Genomic DNA, 19,111 nt, shown 5'->3' on the forward strand with positions numbered 1-19,111 from the left:
CAGGATCTAACAACGGATCTTTCACTTTTACGTGAAAAGATAAACGATTCTGACGAAACGCTTTGAACGTAAATTTCAATTGTACACCCGATTTCGTCACAGGTACTAAATTCCCACTGAATTCGATATAAAGATCTTTCCCATCGAGCGCCTACAAAACAAATATACTAGTTAATACGTTTCTATCAAAATTACGTATATTCTTATGCTACTTTACAGCAAGCTCTTTTGTATGTGTACATCAAATTTTTGTTATTTTATCTTTAACAAGCTCTATCGGTTTATAGGAAGGTATCATCTTCGCAAAGAACAAAGGACACGCAAACGCGTCACATTGATTTACTGGAAAACGAGATTTGAAATAAGAAATCTGATTCTGCATCGTCAGCTTGTTCTTTCTCGTAAAATTATCGCTTTTTGAGTCGTGTCGCTTATTCAATAACATCATATTGGTAAATTCAGGTTGCTGCTCCTTTACTGTCTTTTTTTTTCGTTTCTTCTTCTCCTTCTTGGTCGATGATCTCGATAATTAGTAATTAGTAATCAAACAATATCGTATTTGATATCATTTCCTTCGGTCGAATTTATATCGAATACACATTTTATTCGTCACTAGTCGTCATTAGGAGGCTCGAACGCCACTCGTTATTACTGGAATTAATTTATACAAAGAAATTGTCAACTAACATACATGCATATGTATATGCAACTTTAGCCGGGCAACAATATGATTATTTATCCAGCAACATTGCAGAAACAAATTATTTTCACCCATGAGAATGTTGGTATTTTTCAGAAGAAATAATATTTAAAAAATAGAAGTAATTAAACATTGCAAACATAAATCTTAAATCTAAATCGCAAATGATATGTCTCCTTTCCTTCGAGATCGTTGAACCGTACCAAAATTATTTCTAGCATAAGAATCGTGTTGCTGGTCACGAACAAGTCAGAAAATATCGGTCGCTTTTACAATATAAATCTCTACGAAGTATCCTCTACCAACTATTCTTCGACTGTTCGTTACTGCTAAAATAAAACTTATCCTATCTCAAAGAGGACGTCTTATGACAAGACAGAGAGAAGCCAAAGAAGAATTCATTTTCACTGCTACGAAATTTCGCTTGTTTCATCTTGAATACGTCAGCCTACCACGCTATCGGATTGAAAAGTGGTCCGTTTTTTCGTCCTAGTCGGAAGATTGAACCTGTACATATGCTTGTTAATAAACGTTCGTAATTGAAAAATGCTACGATACCAGTCGTATTTATTTTTAGATGTTTTCCATGATCTTTGGATTGGAAGAATTTTGTTTAACCGCAATGCAGAATTTGTATGCTTTTTTTAAGAATATAGCTACGCACGAGTTATGTCAGTTAATTTTCCTTAAATTTCACCAACAAGTAGAAAATACGCACATTGCGTTAATCAAATATTTCTTTAATTATTTTATTATCAAACGAGCAACTCGTTGGATATTGATCACTCTCAGTTGCTTATCGTATAATTTAAAAAAAAAATGCTTCACGTTACTTGTAAAATGTTCAAATACATGTAATACATTTTTTACAAGTACATTTTTACATGTAGAATATCGCCTATTTTTAGTCTTACAAAGGAATATCCCCTGATCAATGAAACTTATGTATGACGAAGTTTTAGATAAAATATCTCACACGTAAAAAAATACGTGCTGGCATTCACGTTGAAGGATTCAAAACAACCCCCAAAGTTGGGGCTTGGTAATACGTTTCACAGAATATTTGGAAAACTATCAGATTTCGAAAAGTGATTCACACGTAAAAATTGCACATCGTACGTCGCACATAACGACAAATCGCGATGAATATGCAACAGATTATGACGATTCGTATCGAAATGTTCCAAGATTAAAGTATAAAACAATATATTACGCATTACGTTACCACGTTAATCCTGCAAAGGTTCCTCGGTGTTACAAAATCAAACAGAAAATATTCGATATCCATAGCAGAATTATGGAACATGAAATAAATGGAATCTGTTGTGCGTAAAAATAAAGAATGCGTATTAAAGCACACGCCATTACCAAAAATGAATAAATCTTTGAGATCTTTGAAAGAGACGATACTCGTTAATAATAAATCGAATAAAATAAAACCAAATACAATCGATCCTCCTGTAACGCGATTAATTCGTTCCGTGTTACATCGAAACTGTATTATAAAAATATCGTGTTACAGAAGGACTGTCCAAGTCTATTAAATATTGGGAATCCATAGCAGAATTATGGAACATGAAAGAAATGGAATCTGTTGTGCGTAAAAATAAAGAATGCGTATTAAAGCACACGCCATTACCAAAAATGAATAAATCTTTGAGATCTTTGAAAGAGACGATGCTCGTTAATAATAAATCGAATAAAATAAAACCAAATACAATCGACCCTCCTGTAACGCGATTAATTCGTTCCGTGTTGCATCGAAACTGTATTATAAAAATATCGTGTTACAGAAGGGCTGTCCAAGTCCATTAAATCGTGCCATATGGAAACCGTGGTGTAAGAATATCACGTTATAAGACAATCGAGCGAAATGCATCAAAGAAAAGAAAACGAAAAATGTGAATACACGCGTTCTTCGGTTCTTACGAGTGCGATAAAATAAAATTACGTAATGAACGATATTTACTTCAACATCGCGGCTTTTTACAATTTCGACAAATTCCTCTTGCCTTTCCAAGGTATGCAGTCCCTCCTTTCCATCGGTCATACACAATATTCTTAATGTTGCTTCGAGCACATCCATTCGTTTCGAATATATTACGAAACTGTATGAGAAAGATATTAACATTTTAGAAAAACTGCTAATCCAGTCAAAGCGATGTCGGCGTTAATACGTACTTCGTAATATATGGCACAAACAACGACTCTTCGTACAACTCGGTTGCCATTTTCGGAACTGCGCCTATATTTCGGCAATCCATTAGCCAAAATCGAGCGGATACGGTCGTAGTAAAGGATACTGTGTCATTCATAAAAGTTAACGGTGTCGAACCAGTAACATCTTCCCATTGTGATTCGCTCGTCCCACCTAAATGTAAAATGAAATAGAAGGACATCGCGTTAAAAAGCGTCACTGGTTTCGCGTATATGTGAAATATCGTTGGTCCGGGTTTCCGACTTTAGGGGTCGATGCCATATATCAAATTTTGTCGTATTATCGATTATCATCGGTCGCACCACGGAGGATGAAATTTGCCGCAATATACGAAAGTACGTACGCGTAGAGAGTACCGACAGGATTTATTATAAAAAATTTGTTAAACCTCGTTGCCAAGGAGATAGGGTAACTTGACGATGGTTCGCGAAAATGAAAGTAGCGATTTCTCGTTAGAGGATGAATCTGGAGAAAAGAGTTGGAAATATCGGAAATATCGACAGTAATGTTCTAAGTCGTATTACTGAAAATAACGCGAGACAAATGAATAGCAATTCGAACGAATGTGCAATAAATAGTTCTACCCTGAAGAGATAGATACTTAATGAGTTTCAATTACGATTACTTTACCTGCAATACTGCACAACAGGCGTAGCGTTGGTGTCTCACCACCGTATTGATTGATCATTCCTTTATTTGCAGCTTGAGGTACAGGTATTGTAAGAGTAATTGGTTTGTGAAACTTTCGTCTTCTCGGTTCGATTGTTATCACGGGTGAAACGGCTACGCAATTTCCTAGTAGCTTTGCTGTAAGCTCCGCCGGAATCACGTGGGCCTATGAAAAGCAACATCCACATTTTTCCCGATTATCGTCGGTTTACGCGATACGGTTCGTGGAAATGTTCCGAGGTACGATGCATTACGATCGAACTTACTTGTAAGCCGACTTTGATCTTCTTCGTTAACGCTCCTGGTGGGAAAACAGCTTGAACGTCGTTGGCCACGCTTGAAGTCAAAATTCCACCTTCGGCGCCGATTACGTGAACTTCCTGTTTAATTCTCGTGATAATGGCAAAGTATTGGGGAAAATCTGTCGTTATTATTCGAGTGATTCTGCCAGAATGAGCAGCGCTCATTTGTGCATCTGCAAAATAACAAGCTCGTAAAATCTTGTTACGTTCCCATCTCGATACGAAATACGTAAGCTATATTTCGGAAATACCATATGGAGTATTTAACAAAGTAGTATCATTGTCAACAGAATTATCATGCTCTTTCCAGGTTTCTCCGTTTTCACTTCTGAGGATAATGATTTCCCTCTCTTTGCCTCGAATAGACGCGAAATGGGGTATATCGATTAGAACAGGCCTGAAACGAGATACGTCCAGTTCTTGATAACAAAAAGGACATATCGTCGTGTAAAACGATTCGCAGAATGGTATTTACCCTAGAAACGTTGCACCGACCGGCCCCATCTCCATAATACGAGTTGCTAAAGCCTCTCCTTCCATTAAAGGTGGAGGATTCGCAATTTTAGTAGGTTTTATCAATCTACACGTAACGCGAATTGGCATTGTCGCTCTGCGTGGCGGTACGATAATACGTACACCGCTGTGTCTACACCCTTTCATAGCACCTCCACGCGCATCCACCAAGAAACTTACTAAAAATCTAAAAATTGAAATCTCCATTGTAAATATCATGTAGCATCAGCTTACCGTAAAAAGATAATTACTTGTATAAAAGTGCGCATATTTTTCGATTCGCTTGAAACTGTGAAATCTGCGATCAGATAGCATAGACAAAGAAGCTCGAATTGAGAGTTTAATTAAAAACTAATATGTCGATCGACGCTAATCGATAAAATCTCTTGGTAAAATGATATAAGGCCACGTTTGATAAATCGACTACACCTTATGACGAACAGTCCAGTAGAAAAGGAAAAGATTGTGAAACAAAAATAGCGATTAATCCAAAAATTATCGACTTGAACGACGCATTGGAAAATATATGTGTATCTTATTTTTACTTTCATAAAGAAAGATCACAGTAATTGATTAAAATTATAATCTGACTTTTTCTGATAAACGTACAGAATATGACATTAACGAGAAAAATACTTTTGTGTATATTAATAAATATACAAGTAAATCGAATAAACTTACTGTTAAATGTTTCTCTTTTCGCGATTTTTTAAACATTTTACATACTATTTTTGGCGAATACTGTATTGTGAAACGAATACTCACACGAGGTGCGTCTTTCGTTTATCGAAATTTACGTTTGAAATAGGCATCTTTACGAAGCATGTATTTATCGAATCAGCAAACAGACGAGCGAAATGAAAAGTGAAGTTAGCACGCATTGCTGTGATTTTTCTTTAGAATAAAAGGTTATATGTATAATAACGTAACGTGACTTTACATTGTACAATGTACTTGTGAAATCAGACATACGAACTTTAGCGATAAATGTTACTTACGATCTGAAATGAAGTCGGCTAAAATGAAAATATTTGATTTTCATTAATAGGAATTCTGGTATAAAATGTTACGCTACAAATGCTTGATACGTCATTGTATGATGTTATATTTCCAAGTAATTTACTTTAGCGACTATTGTATAAAATCGTGTTTACATACCCCAAATTAAATCCATCAGTATCAAAGTTTTCTGCTAGACAATAATTATTGCTTTGAGTGAAATCCTGTTTTTCTTCTTTTGTGACTAGTCGAAAACAACGCAGCAGATTACGTAAAACGATCGTGACGTTTAAAAACAAGCAATAAGTGTTTTACCTTGTCTGTGTATTGGATCGTCTCGTGTAACATCAATAGGCAGAGAATCGTCTCTCAAACTTTTCATCAAATCTGCTGTAAGATATCGATACGGCTGCTCGCTGATCAACGCATCCGAACCTGTAAACAAATATCTCGATTGAGTTTTGTTTCATAAAAATATTTCGTTTCTTTCGCATTTTATTACTCTAACATTTACATTTATTCTAACAAAATATAATACCTATGTTTTAGCTTTGTTTAAGTCTGAGCGTATATTTTCCTGTCTATAGAACGTAAAATGCAATAATATAACTTGATTTACAACTCGTGCGTACAGAATTACTCATTTCACGGGAAACAGACATAATAATACTTGTTAAGTTACATATTAAACTACGTATACGCGTAACAATGTTCTGTTATGAATAAACATCGTACCTCCTTCGTCTTCGGAGTCAGACATAAAGCTGGTCTCTTGCAGACTTTCAGGAGCGATCACTTTGTACTTCTCGTCCCAATTTTTGTTATCAGGTGCCAATGTATCGTAAGACAATCCTTTCAATACCTCCATTACAGATATGTATCCTAATTTTTGAGCTATATTTAATGCGGTTAGTCCATCCTAGAACAATTTTTGGTATGTACCATACGTGTTTCTACATTATTACAAATTAATAACGTTCCACAATTACAAAGCGTATACGTGTATATACAGTTGGAGGAAAATGTATCGAAATATTATTACTCACATTGGTTCGTGCTTTATGCGAAGCATTTCCCTCCAATAAAGCGCTAACAATATGTGCATGACCTTGTTGAGCAGCCTGATGCAATGCGGTGTAATTTTGATTAGATTTTACGTCGATAGTCGCGCTATGTTTTAAGAGAAATCGAATCATAGAAAGGTTTCCAAAATGTGCCGCGACGTGTATCGGCCGATAGCCAGTTTCCGTTTCACTCTCTACATTCGCACCATTTTTCACCAGGATAGAAGCCACTTTAATAAAATCTTCTTGAGCGCATAGATGCAACGCAGTGAGACCATTCTAAACAAAACGATCGTTATCCTTTAACGATGACAATTATGCGATTATAAACACGTTTGACGATTATGCGATAAAACAACGCTCGTCGTTGAAAAATAAGAAAGACCGAAAAGAATAATATCTACGTATGAGGTAATTTAACTGTAATTTTAATAACACAACTCCAAGTTGAATTCTTTAACTTACAGAGTACCGATAGTAATACCGTTGTTTGTAAAAAGAAATTCGAAACAACATTTGATCGTATACAATGTATATCAAAGGATATACGTAAAAGTATGAAATTTTCTAACTGGTCGCATTTTTATGCTATAAAGACAAAAATCTAATTGTTCAAAATAATTACAGATAATCGACTATCAAGTCTAGAGATATAACGATATACAAATGTAAATTGATTCGCTCCTCTTCTTTATTTGATTACCAGACAATGCTCCTACCTTTGACTTGTGATTCGGATCAGCTCCATGTTCAATCAACAAATTCGTCATATCATAGTGACCTTTTTGTGCACTTAAATGTAGAGGCGTGAATCCTGCTTTTGATTCGGCGTTCGCATTCGCCCCATTTTCTAAGAGTGTCGAAGCAATATCCATCTAAAGAATTTTGAATCTATTAATTATATATCGCTTGAAATCTTTTTCTAGAATTGCTTAAATCATACAAATAACTTCTTAATAGAATTGTAATCGACTTTTTGGAAATATCGAAATCAATATTAAATCGACGACAGACTGCAATGTGAAAGAACTGCCAAAAAAAAAAAAAAAAAAAAAGAGAAAGATTGTATTAGAATTCGTTTTCGTCGTCAAAAGCTACGTATCCGGGTTAAGTGGTCACCAAAACGAATCATTACAGCCACGTACTATATTGTAAGTATTACCTGATTTTTGCGAGCAGCGATATGTAGAGGAGTATGTCCATTTTGCGAAGCTAAATGGGGGGATGCGCCCTTTTCCAATAAAAGATTTGCTACATTTGGATGGTCATAATGGCATGCCAAATGTAGAGGAGAAATATCATTCTGAAACGTATTTTAACGCCTTAGTAAAGATTCTACAAATTACGTATAACTAAATAATGAAACGTTTATTTACATAAGATAATGACACGTAAATTGTTATACACTGTGATATTACGATACTAAATTGTATAACACACAGATAGACAGAAATCTGAACATAAAAGGGTAATTAAATATTCATTTGTAAGAGTATTGGTAAAGAATTTTAATATCTAGGTTGACAAGAAATAAAATCGAATTATTAAGAGGCACATAATTTTCAGTTTGTACTCGTGTTACATGTAATCGTAACTTTCATTAAATAAAACATATATATAAAAAAAATGTAGATAACATACATATTGAATAAAAATATAATAATTGATACGTACCTTTCCTTGCGCGTCCAATTTGCTATCCCTTTGCAAAAGTATCTTAGCAACGCTCATGTTGCCATATTTAGCCGCGATATGTAAAGGAGTAAAGCCGTTTTTAGTTGTAGCCTTAAGAGAAGCATTGTTTTCCACAAGAATAGTTGCAACCTGTATACATATAAATACATTAAATAAAACATCGAACGAAATTATAATTAATCTTTTAAGCTGGAAGCTACAAATAATAATTTAGATGCTAAATTGTTATATTACATTTAATAGATTAAATATAATATAATAACTTTGATTAAACGTATATAGTGTCAGATATAATATTTATAGATATCTGATCGATGACCTCATATTACTAACACTTTGTTCTTATGCGTCTTATTCTGATTTGACGTATCGTGAGATAAACGACGCAGCATTTGGTTGTATACATACATATACATATAAGCAAGAAATTAATTTTTAAATATACCTACTTTATACCTTTATGCATAGATAAGAAATTAATTTTTCTCCAATATGTTCAACACAAACACTTTTGCATCGTGACATTGAATTTCTCAAACAATCCTGCTTTTACAAAAATCACTTTGCACGTTTAACGTCTTTAAAAAATATCGTGAAAGTTGTATTAAAAATTATTGCCTATATCGACAAACTGAAATATTCACTCAAGTGTTACCTTTACACGTAATAATTATTTCAAGAAATGGAATATTGCTTATTGTCTCCTCTGAATGGACCATTTTTCAAAATATCATCATAGTTTCGTAATGTTCTTCCATGAGTAATAATCACTCTTCTTGAATAAGTATAATCAAAGTACAAAATATACAGGGTGGTTGGTAACTGGTGGTGCAAGCGGAAAGGGGGTGATTCTACGCGAAAAAACAAGTCGAAAATATAGAATAACAATTTTTCGTTCGAGGCTTTGTTTTCGAGAAAATCGACTTTGAATTTTCGCTCGGTACGCGTGCTGTACGTTATAACGGATCTCACTGTAGATCGTTGTCTCGATGAAAAAATTTAAAAAAAGAAAAAAAAATTAAGCTAGTAATCTTTTCCATTTATTTAGAAAATTACTAACTTGAAGTCGAAAATATAGAATAAAAATTTTTTTTTTAATTTCTTCCATCGAGACAACGATCTACAGTGAGATCCGTTATAACGAGACGCGATAAAGTGCGCGCGTACCGAGCGAAAATTCAAAGTCGATTTTCTCGAAAACAAAGCGTTAAACGAAAAATTTGTATTCTATATTTTCGACTTATTTTTTCGCGTAGAATCACCCCCTTTCCGCTTGTACCACCAGTTACCAACCACCCTGTATATTGGGTGTCACAGTTCTAGTATTAAGTATTACATTATTATTTTCTACGAGACTATGATTGACAGGGAGCTAATCGATTCAATTTTCTTTCCATCTTTTTTTGCATAACTAAAGAGATAGAAATATTTCAAGAAGAATATAAGGGTATCTTTGGACGATCAATAACGTTGTCAATATTTCAAGATTCCCAATATCATTGCGGTTTGTCGGTAAATGATATTGACAATATGTTTCGTCAATATTTATTGACAAACCATATCTTCCTCGTACGTTTTATATTTATTGGCAATATGTATTTATTGTCCGAACATCCCTTTATACGTAAACAATAGTGTTAAGAACCAAAATATAAAATATTAACAATATATATCGAACATCTGAGAATTCCCTCGAGGGATAACACTTTAAATAGGATTGTTATTAAATAGGATTTTAGTTAGGCCTTAATATGTGACACTTTCTATCGATACGGTAGGTACGCGTTTCTTCCAGAGGAATTCTTTGAGTCTCTGCACAGTATATGACCAGTTTGTCTCTGAACAAGAGTAACATAAACTCAAAAGTATCGCTTCGGGTATTTTCTTATTTTTCATATGATAAGTTGCAGAAAATTAAGCAATTAAGATGTCTTGCACACAGATGGTTTTTTCACATAAAGAAGCTAATGTTTGTTCATTGGGAATGCCGAAATAAATCGATTTATCCATCAAAAAACGTATGTTACCTAAATACATACCAATCTTCGTATGATTCGCTTACGAAAATGCTCGTCATATCGAACAAATAGCCCGAAACTACTCCATTTTCGTTTAAAACACTTTTCCATATAATTAATAGTTTCGAAGATATTTCAGCTTCCAGTCTTAAATGATTCATCCTGTATATTAGATCGTACCATGTAAGTAATGCAAGTCTTTTTTAGAAATAACTGTTGACGAGTGAAAGTGATACATTGTACATATTCCGCCGTTCTCTACAATTTTTTTGCCATTTTTCTATCGAATTATTCCTACTCCTCTTCTATGAAAATTCCAATCGTAACCTGTCCCATTGTTTCAAACTTAGCTCTTGGAAAAATCACATTATTGGATGACCTGATAATGATTTTTTATTACTACGTTCACTGATCAGGTTGTTAAAGTTACTTAGTAACAGGAAGAGGGTTTCTCAACTTCTTACCTCGCAAAAATCAGTTTACAGGTGAATCTAAATGGCAACATAAGTACGAATGCAGAATGAAAATAATAAGATGAAACTATGAATTTTCAAGATATTAACAATGACGTACGCAACATAACGTTGAAAGAAGGCAACGTAAAAAATAAATTAACATGGTGAAAAATTTTATTAAAATTCATTACAGATAAATAACTTAACATAAAATATAACAAGTGTAAACAAAACTTAATTAACAGAATATGAAATGAAATGTAAATGATAAAGAGAAAACAGATCTGCATATAACAACGGAAAATAAGAAATTTTTTTTATTACAGAACCTATATAAAGTATTCACGATATCTTGTCCAAAATAAATATAATCTACTTTGTGTACTGATGTGATCCGCTATCTTTGAAATTTCTTTGTACATTACCTCCTCCTGGCCTTCCTTTGCCGCGATATGCAACGCTGTGTACATATCTTTCGTGGTAGTATCAACTGCTGCACCATGTTGCAGAAGTAACATAACAATATCGATATTTCTTAATCGCGACGCAATATGAAGAGGTGTTTGTTGTTCCTAAAAAATCGGAACATACACTAAATATACCATATTGTTAATATTATATATATATATATATAAGTATATACACATGTACAATCATTATAGCTTATAATCAGTACTAATAACTTTTATAATAAATTAACGGCGTAATGCGTATGTATTATAAAGGATAAGCATAATAACGATAATGATATAAACATAGAAAACATAATGAGACTGGTTAATGGAATGTGCGAGACATTTAATAACAACGAATGCGCATGTGACCATTTATATGTATCGTTTTGTTACAAAGTGCAATTTTTGCCAAAATATCAAGGAAACCTGATCACGTCCGGAAATATGGTTTTCAAGCAAGATTCTTTGTTTACTTACCCTCGCACGAGCATCAACTTTGGCTCCATTTCGTAATAAAATTCGAATAATGTCTGTCTGATTAGCTCTAGCTGCCAGATGTAGAGGTGTTTCACCCCTAACAGTTGGCACATCAGGATTGGCTTCGTGTTGCAGTAGAAATATCACGATATTCATACATCCCATAAAACTGGCCACATGTAATGGAGTCAGTCCAGACTGTAAAATATATGTATTTTCTATTAACATTTTGCTACTATGACTCCATGACTTTCGTACCGATACTTTCTTCTTCGGAGTATATTTATCAACATACATAGAATACATAGAAATGATCATCTGTATTGATCATGATAGTATTAATAGCCGTTAACCAGTCTTTTCGTAACCAAGGAACTATAAAGCGTTCTATAACAAACAAACCTGATGTATTTCCCTTTCTAACGCGTTTCTTTCTCATTATCTTAATTATAGGCATACATTTATAAATAGCGTAGTATAATAGCGGAGTAACTGACGAGCATTTTTTACTTAGTTCTTGAGTCAAACGCTAAAAAAATGAGAAATTTTAAATATCTTCTTAACGATTTGGCCAATTTCAAAACACATCTATTTCTTGCGAATCGCGCTAATCTAATTAAAATAAATTTTTCTTATAAACGTACGACTCTTAGGTGGAGAAACATGACGATAAAGTAGTTAAAAGGGACAGTTATCGATCCTCGGGTAAAGGTAATCGAAAAAGGTAAAATAATCTGATAGAAACGATGCAACGTTTTTCATTTCCAAGATTCCAGTGCAAACGGGACAAATGTAAGTACTTTGTCTTTATATAGTAAAATATATCATTTCGATCATCTTTTACCAAATTATATTCTAAAGTCTAAGTCGTTTAAACGAATAACTCAGAATGAAAATTAACGATGAACGGGTGAATAACTTAAAAAAAGAGAGAAAATAAACTTGAACGAAAGAAATTATTTTCTGCAAGTGAATATGATTTACAAGCAATAATTAACGTGTAATTATGGGGAAAATCGTTATACGGTAATTACCTCGGTAGTAGATTCGATCGATGCTCCGTGTTTTAATAAGAGTTCGACAACTTTTATTCGATTTTTCTTGCAAGCGATATGCAATGGTGTGAAGCCATTTAAAGCGCGTGCATTTGGATCAGCTTTGCGATCCAAAAGTAGTTTTGCGACTCTAACGTGGCCGCAGTGCGCGGCAACATGAAGAGACGTTAAATAATCGATCGTAACTTCGTCCACTGGCGCTCGGTGATACAATAATACTCTTGCTGCATCCACATGATCACCTTGCGATGCCATGTGTAACGGTGCAAGTCCATTCTGTGAAACGTATGCGAAATGAATTGACATGTTCGTCGATAAAGTCGAAATGTCGATCAATTTACATGTACGTATATCTTTCGAACATATACGCCGATAAAATCGTTGATACAACGAGCGGTTAACGTCGTTTACGTACTTTCGTTCGTGCACTAATTGGTGCAGAATGTTCAAGAAGTGTGGTAATCACTTGTTCATGACCAGATCTTGCAGCACAATGAAGCGGTGTTAAACCATCCCTAGTTTTAGCATCGATTTGCGCAGAATTTTCTAATAATACTTTAACCATGTTGTTTTTACCCCACTTCGCCGCTACATGTAAAGGGCTTATATTATGCTGATAAAAGAAATGAAAAATATCAGTACAGGCTTGTAACTACTCTTGTCGATGTCGATGTATTCGCACCTTTGCCAAATAATTAACATCAGCTCCACGCTTTATTAATAAACGTGCTATCTCTTCGTTTCCGTAATGGGCGGCGATATGCAAAGGTGTAAAACCACTTTTTGATGTAACATCGGGTTTGTGATCATTCTGAAAAACGAACGAAAAAATTAATCATCTTTAATACGTCGACGTTCAAAGACGATATAAAACAATCGCGATAGTTTGAATAAGAAATATAACAATTGCAATAACGATCAGCTACTAGTATCGTTGTTCACCTGTAACAACAGATCCGCAGCTTTGCAATCATCTTTCTTAGCCGCGATATGAAGTGCCGGTAGTCTAACTTTTCCTTTAGAATCATTTTCTAAAAGAACGCTGACGACTTTATCGTGTCCTTGTTGCATCGCTACTGCGAGAGGTGTAAATCCATCCTGAAAAATTATTTTTATCTTTCACCGTTCCAATTACGAGATACATAAAACATTTCATGAATATAGATAGAGTCGTTTGAGCCGAGAAACAAGTAAGCGCAAATGCATCTCAATCGCGGAATACAATTTTTAAATATTGGCATGCAAAGTTTCAGATAATATTCACCTCCGTAGCAAGACTCTGATTGGCTCCATTGCCGAGCAATAATTTAACCACTTGATCGTGGTTTTCTTGAGCGGCCATGTATAAAGGTGTAAAACCATTTTGAGATTGAATATTAACTGCAGCACCATACTGAATAAGAATATTTACTATTTCCACTTGGCCGGCTAGAAACATGTTACAAATTTTATTCAGTAATATATATATATATATATTTATGGTGAATTAGTAATAAACAATTATATTTACCCAGTGAAGCTATGTGCAACGCAGTGTTCCCCTTTTTTGTAGCTGCGTCCACTTTAGCGCCTCTTTTTAATAATTCTGTTACTATTTCAACATGGCCATCTTTCGATGCTAAATGTAAAGCATTTAAACCGTTCTGAAATGCGACACGTAACATCAAGTTTTTCCATTTAATATAGAACCGATATGTGATACCATCTAATGAATCCGTACGTAACATGGGCTAATTAGAACGATTTATAGATTAGCTCGATACTTACCGAATTAGCTGTATTAATATCTAGATCGGTGTCGAGGAATTCGATCACTTTTTCAAGGTTTCCGGACCGAGCAGCACGAAGAAATGCTGTCGTGTCGTCAGCCTAAATCAGAGAAACACACACACACACATATTAATATTTATTTTATTCGATTAATCTGTACATTCTATAATCGCGATTACGACTACCAATCGTAATGTAATGTCCCACGATTATTTCCCTTTCACTTACTTCACGATTGGTATTAATCGTCCTAAATATATCAAATTTACGTAAAAGGATCCTTGAAGAAAAATTCATTCAACAGCAACAATTCTATGATAGAAAGTGTTCAATAGTAAGTTGGAATAGTTACGGATAATTTCCACCTGGATAATTAGTCTTTTTACACGTTTCATGATTAATGACTTTTTGACATAAAGTAATCATTAGAAACATATTTCGAAGTTCTAAAATGTAAATATGTTTATTAAATATTATACGACTTTGTAACTGAACGTAGCAGCGGTATTGCAAAATGGAACGTTTCTTAAATATCTTTAGCTTGTGGACCAGTGTGCAAAATAAAAATTTTGTTCTTGTAATATTTAACAACGGTATATGAAATTTCATAGTAGTTCGTAATAGTAATTTGTATTTAAACGAGAAGTAAGAAGATGGGAAAAATAAAACTGAATAAATAAAGAAATTGTATTTAAAATACCTAAATAAATAAAAAGAACCTTTTGTAATTAGTATAATTAACTTCAACCAATTTTTTACGCGATCTATGTTATAATTTAAAAAATTACACAGCTTTATAACTGTACACATTTACGTTTATGGGACCAATCACAAAAAGAGCACCAAGATTAAGCAGTTTAATTCGTAATTTAATTTAATTCATAATAATAAGCATAAGATAGAGGAGATAATCAAAGGAAAAAGTTGCTTCGTTTGAGATCAAAGAGTATTAAAATGACCAGTCGTTAGTTAACCTTTGGTCAATGCAGCAAAATTAATACTTATAGTGCAAGTACCAATTGTATAATACTATTCGATATTGGGATACTTTGTCCTACTGCGTACATTGCCAATTGCTTAAGAAACAGCTTGGTAAAGCGTTTATCTAAACGAGTTACATAAATTAACGACAAACGATAAACGATACGAATAAATAAATTATGCGGTATAAAAATATACTTCCATGTGAAAAAAAAACTCTATCTACAGAAATGATACGGATGTTGTCATATTAAAATCGAAATGATTTCATTACTACGATATAAAATTTACGTACGAATCCCTTATATTAGCGATAAAATTAATTTCAGATTTAACGTTTACAAAATACGATGATAGATACATTCAGGTGACAAATAATTGAGAAACTTTTAATAGACTGATATTATCATAGAATTTTTATCCGTCCTCTTCATTTTGAAACGTAGAAGTGGTATTACTTTTGATTCAAGTACTCGATCCGAGTAATGCAATTGGTTACATTATACGCTATGATTTGACCATGACCTTTATCCCACCAACAACTTCGACGTATTCCGCTTGATAAATTTTGTCTGCTAGAACGTTTGTAGCAAGTTACGTTGCTTTGATTATTTCTAAATTAATATCTGCAAAGTGGTAACCGCACGGCAACAACCGGCTTATAAAACGTCTACCTTTATCGTATGCACGTATGTATATCTTGCTTACATCATCCCCTCTCACGACTGCCTTTTGCTTTATCTATGGTTATCAGGCAGAATTTTAAAGTTCCGCTCGTTTCGGTACATTTAATGCCGGGGCAAAGAAAATTCACGAAGTAAGGGAAAACGGCGTTCGGAAAGTCGATGTGACTATTTTCTAGCAACGAAGGAAATCGAATAATTTCGATATTATCGGTCAACGTTCACACCCTTCGATCAGTCGGGGGTGGAAAAAATACCGGCGACATTCCGGCGCCTCTCGCTACGCAAAATATATAGAACCATACCTGACTCGTACTATCCGTAACCATCGTGCTTTATAAGAGACTAGGCACTATCCTCCTGATTCTTTCACTCGTCCAGCAACTGCCGAACACGAAGGTTCTTTTTCTAGGCACGCGTTAAATCACCATTCATGCACTCCTGAGGTAACGCGGCGATAGATGAATAGGAATATAGGAGCCGCCCCGCATACGAAACCAAGGCGCAGAATCGAGCGGCAACGATTACGGGAAAAACAGGGGTTGCATCGTTGCCTTTCTCACCCCTTCTTATACCTGTCCTTGTTTTTCTCCCACCAACTCATGCGGTGTATCGGTTCCCGACACTATGCGCACGCGCTTATCAAATCTGATCACACACCTACGCATACGCATACTTTCTCTTCCCTTCTCTCTCTCTCTCTCTCTCTCTCTTTCTCTCCCTCTAGGGGTATGACAGCCTAGGAAAATTAACCAGGTTTCTCAACATGCGAATATCGGCCGAACAAATATTACCACCGATATTACATACATCAATGTATCGTGGGATACAATTTCTTGTTACATCGACGACAAAAATTCAATCGGACATAGCGATATTTTTAACAGCTGGTTCTATATTGTTTTATCTTCGAACAAGTCTACTTACATTTAGGTAAATACCTTATATGCGATATCAAATTGCAAATTGGTCATTCGCGATAATTTGATCAACTTACGTTCTAAGAAAGAAATAAAAGATAAAGATAGGTTATTTCTTTTTATGCGGTACATGTACTATATATATATATATATATATAGTAAAGTGTAGCAATGAAAACACAATACATAATACGTTCGAGAGATTGTACGCATGTGCGATAGTCGAACGAATTCAAAAACGACTATTAACCAACTTTCTCGTTGTTTTATGATATGTAGTAAATGTGGTAAAAGTAAGTTAAGTAAAGTCAACGGAAAGCTTACGATCAATATGACATATTAAATAATCATACAACTTTTAAAAATAATATTCCATCGACATTCTAAAACTTTAAATTGTCTTCAAAAAATCCAGTATTTAACCCATTTAATTCCTCCATTAATATATGCATTTCCTGCACATGCATTTATGCACACGATGAATAGAATAATATATTTTATGACGCATAATTTACTAATATTCATATATCGAGTTTACTAATATTTTTAAACGTCATTCCAAACTGCTTATTATTATTTTAATTGTACGAGCGTTAACTGACTTGATAATAATCTTACATTTCCAAATTATTATATATAAAATTCTCTACAACCAACAACATGTAATTTACCTATCGTTACGTTTAATTTCGAAACATAATCACCTGCATTTTACATTGTAGAAAAAAAACATACACAGATTGCAGATATAATGAAAATTGAATTGTGGCGGGTTAAAGAGAATTATAAAATATAGTAAATAAGTAATCGTTTATTAGTATTATTACATTTTATAAAATAATATTATTATATCTTAGAAAACAAAAGAATATGTATCATAAGTAAAAAAAAGAAGCTTTGAAATCACGAATACTGCGACTGTTAGAATATGAGAAATCATGTTTTACTTTGTACATGTTTTACACTGTCTTTGTTGTTGATTAAGTCAGAAAAAAGATGTTGAGAACCTATTTATTTCGACAAAAGGAATACGTTTAATAAAATCGAAATACTTTAACGTCACTTACATGTCTTTAAATATTAATAACGTCTCTGTTTTCAAATTAAAGTTTGTGATATGATTATAAAAAATTGTACTCTTATATATACTTTATGTTGAAAAATGATGTAAAGCTTATAGTATTTAGGTATGTAAATCTAAACTGCTTCGACTTCCTACTTCATCATAACTAACACATTTCGTTTCGTGAACCAACAATACGATAATTATATGAATTTTCTAAAAATATCTTTCACCTTCTTAAACACTGGATTTTCGCCAATATTACAACGTAAATATGGATGTAATGAGAATAACAAGGCAGTCGATATCTTTTTGATACGGGTATGAGAATCAAAATTCTATCAAGAAATAGTATGCTGCAATTATTATTCATGGGATGTTATTACTGTAATATTTGTTTCGAAAACCCGGAAATATATTTAGCTCGATGTGCACTGAAAAGAGGAAAGAAATTTTTTAAATGCGTCATATACATTGTGGTATAAGCTTTAGCACAAATATGTTGCACATCCTTTGACATATGTTATTTTCACACATTTTTACCTGGAACTTAATGATCGGTGGAAATGCCTCCTCTGTCGTCATTCCCAAATAATAAACTGTGTATTTCGTTTGACAGACTTTACGTATACGTATATTTTCTACACTCTATACTGAAAACGTAGGTCAGAGGGTATTTATAGCATTCCGTTTTATTCTCATGAACGCCTTTGTGGTGCATCTGCTTCAATGATTTGCATATACATATTTTATTTAAACCAATCAAACATACTTAGCACTATTCTGTTTTGCTAATCGTTGCTTTAACGTAATAATATTATTTTCTGGCGTCCAAAATAAAAAATAGCTGAATTAAAAAGCTCCATTTCTTTTTTCGCTGACGTTAAGAAAATTATGCATAATTGACTTATTTTATCAATTGTAATAGTCCTAAGATGCTTGTTTCGTATCGTTATCGCTACTAAATCAGATCGAAGGATAGGCATGCATGCATTCCTTATATCAAAATTATCTCTGATTATTTTTTTAGAATAAGCCTTTAAACAGTTTAATTTACATTCAACAATTCGATGT

The 19,111-nt window shown here is 33.7% G+C and overlaps 1 protein-coding gene across 2 annotated transcripts; it reads right to left on the minus strand.

Moving 5' to 3' along the window:
- Nucleotides 1-201: 201 nt before the first annotated feature.
- Nucleotides 202-19,106, minus strand: LOC117159589 (uncharacterized). 2 transcript variants are annotated; one of them, XM_076621166.1, is made up of 25 exons: nucleotides 18,581-19,106; nucleotides 14,388-14,489; nucleotides 14,131-14,263; nucleotides 13,885-14,048; nucleotides 13,563-13,718; nucleotides 13,303-13,431; nucleotides 13,036-13,233; nucleotides 12,600-12,896; nucleotides 11,566-11,763; nucleotides 11,059-11,205; nucleotides 8,140-8,289; nucleotides 7,628-7,768; nucleotides 7,185-7,340; nucleotides 6,448-6,744; nucleotides 6,137-6,320; nucleotides 5,717-5,836; nucleotides 5,561-5,645; nucleotides 5,401-5,418; nucleotides 4,365-4,589; nucleotides 4,141-4,286; nucleotides 3,854-4,062; nucleotides 3,549-3,753; nucleotides 2,882-3,071; nucleotides 2,670-2,808; nucleotides 202-651 (listed from the first exon to the last, which is right to left on the minus strand). In XM_076621166.1, the coding sequence occupies exons 1-25, from the start codon at nucleotides 18,620-18,622 to the stop codon at nucleotides 649-651; spliced, it is 3,834 nt and encodes a 1,277-aa protein (XP_076477281.1). In that variant the 5' UTR covers nucleotides 18,623-19,106; the 3' UTR covers nucleotides 202-648. The 2 variants fall into 2 exon arrangements, with proteins under 2 accessions (XP_076477281.1, XP_033195454.1); XM_033339563.2 differs by lacking the exons at nucleotides 202-651; nucleotides 2,670-2,808; nucleotides 2,882-3,071; ... (11 more) ...; nucleotides 8,140-8,289; nucleotides 18,581-19,106 and adding an exon at nucleotides 16,360-16,599 and having other exon boundaries at nucleotides 10,786-11,205.
- Between the last annotated feature and the right edge of the window lie 5 nt (nucleotides 19,107-19,111).

Source organism: Bombus vancouverensis, chromosome 8 (genome assembly GCF_051014615.1).
Source record: "Bombus vancouverensis nearcticus chromosome 8, iyBomVanc1_principal, whole genome shotgun sequence".
Lineage (NCBI taxonomy): Eukaryota > Metazoa > Arthropoda > Insecta > Hymenoptera > Apidae > Bombus > Bombus vancouverensis.

Excerpts from the sequence above, each read along its gene's own strand:
- LOC117159589 (XM_076621166.1), bottom strand. The coding sequence starts at position 18,622 with ATGACGACAGAGGAGGCATTTCCACCGATCATTAAGTTCCAG. Across the intron at positions 13,234-13,302 it reads ATGTTAATTATTTGGCAAAG|CATAATATAAGCCCTTTACA; the intron begins GTGCGAATACAT and ends TTCTTTTATCAG. Across the intron at positions 3,754-3,853 it reads AGATCAAAGTCGGCTTACAA|GCCCACGTGATTCCGGCGGA; the intron begins GTAAGTTCGATC and ends TGCTTTTCATAG.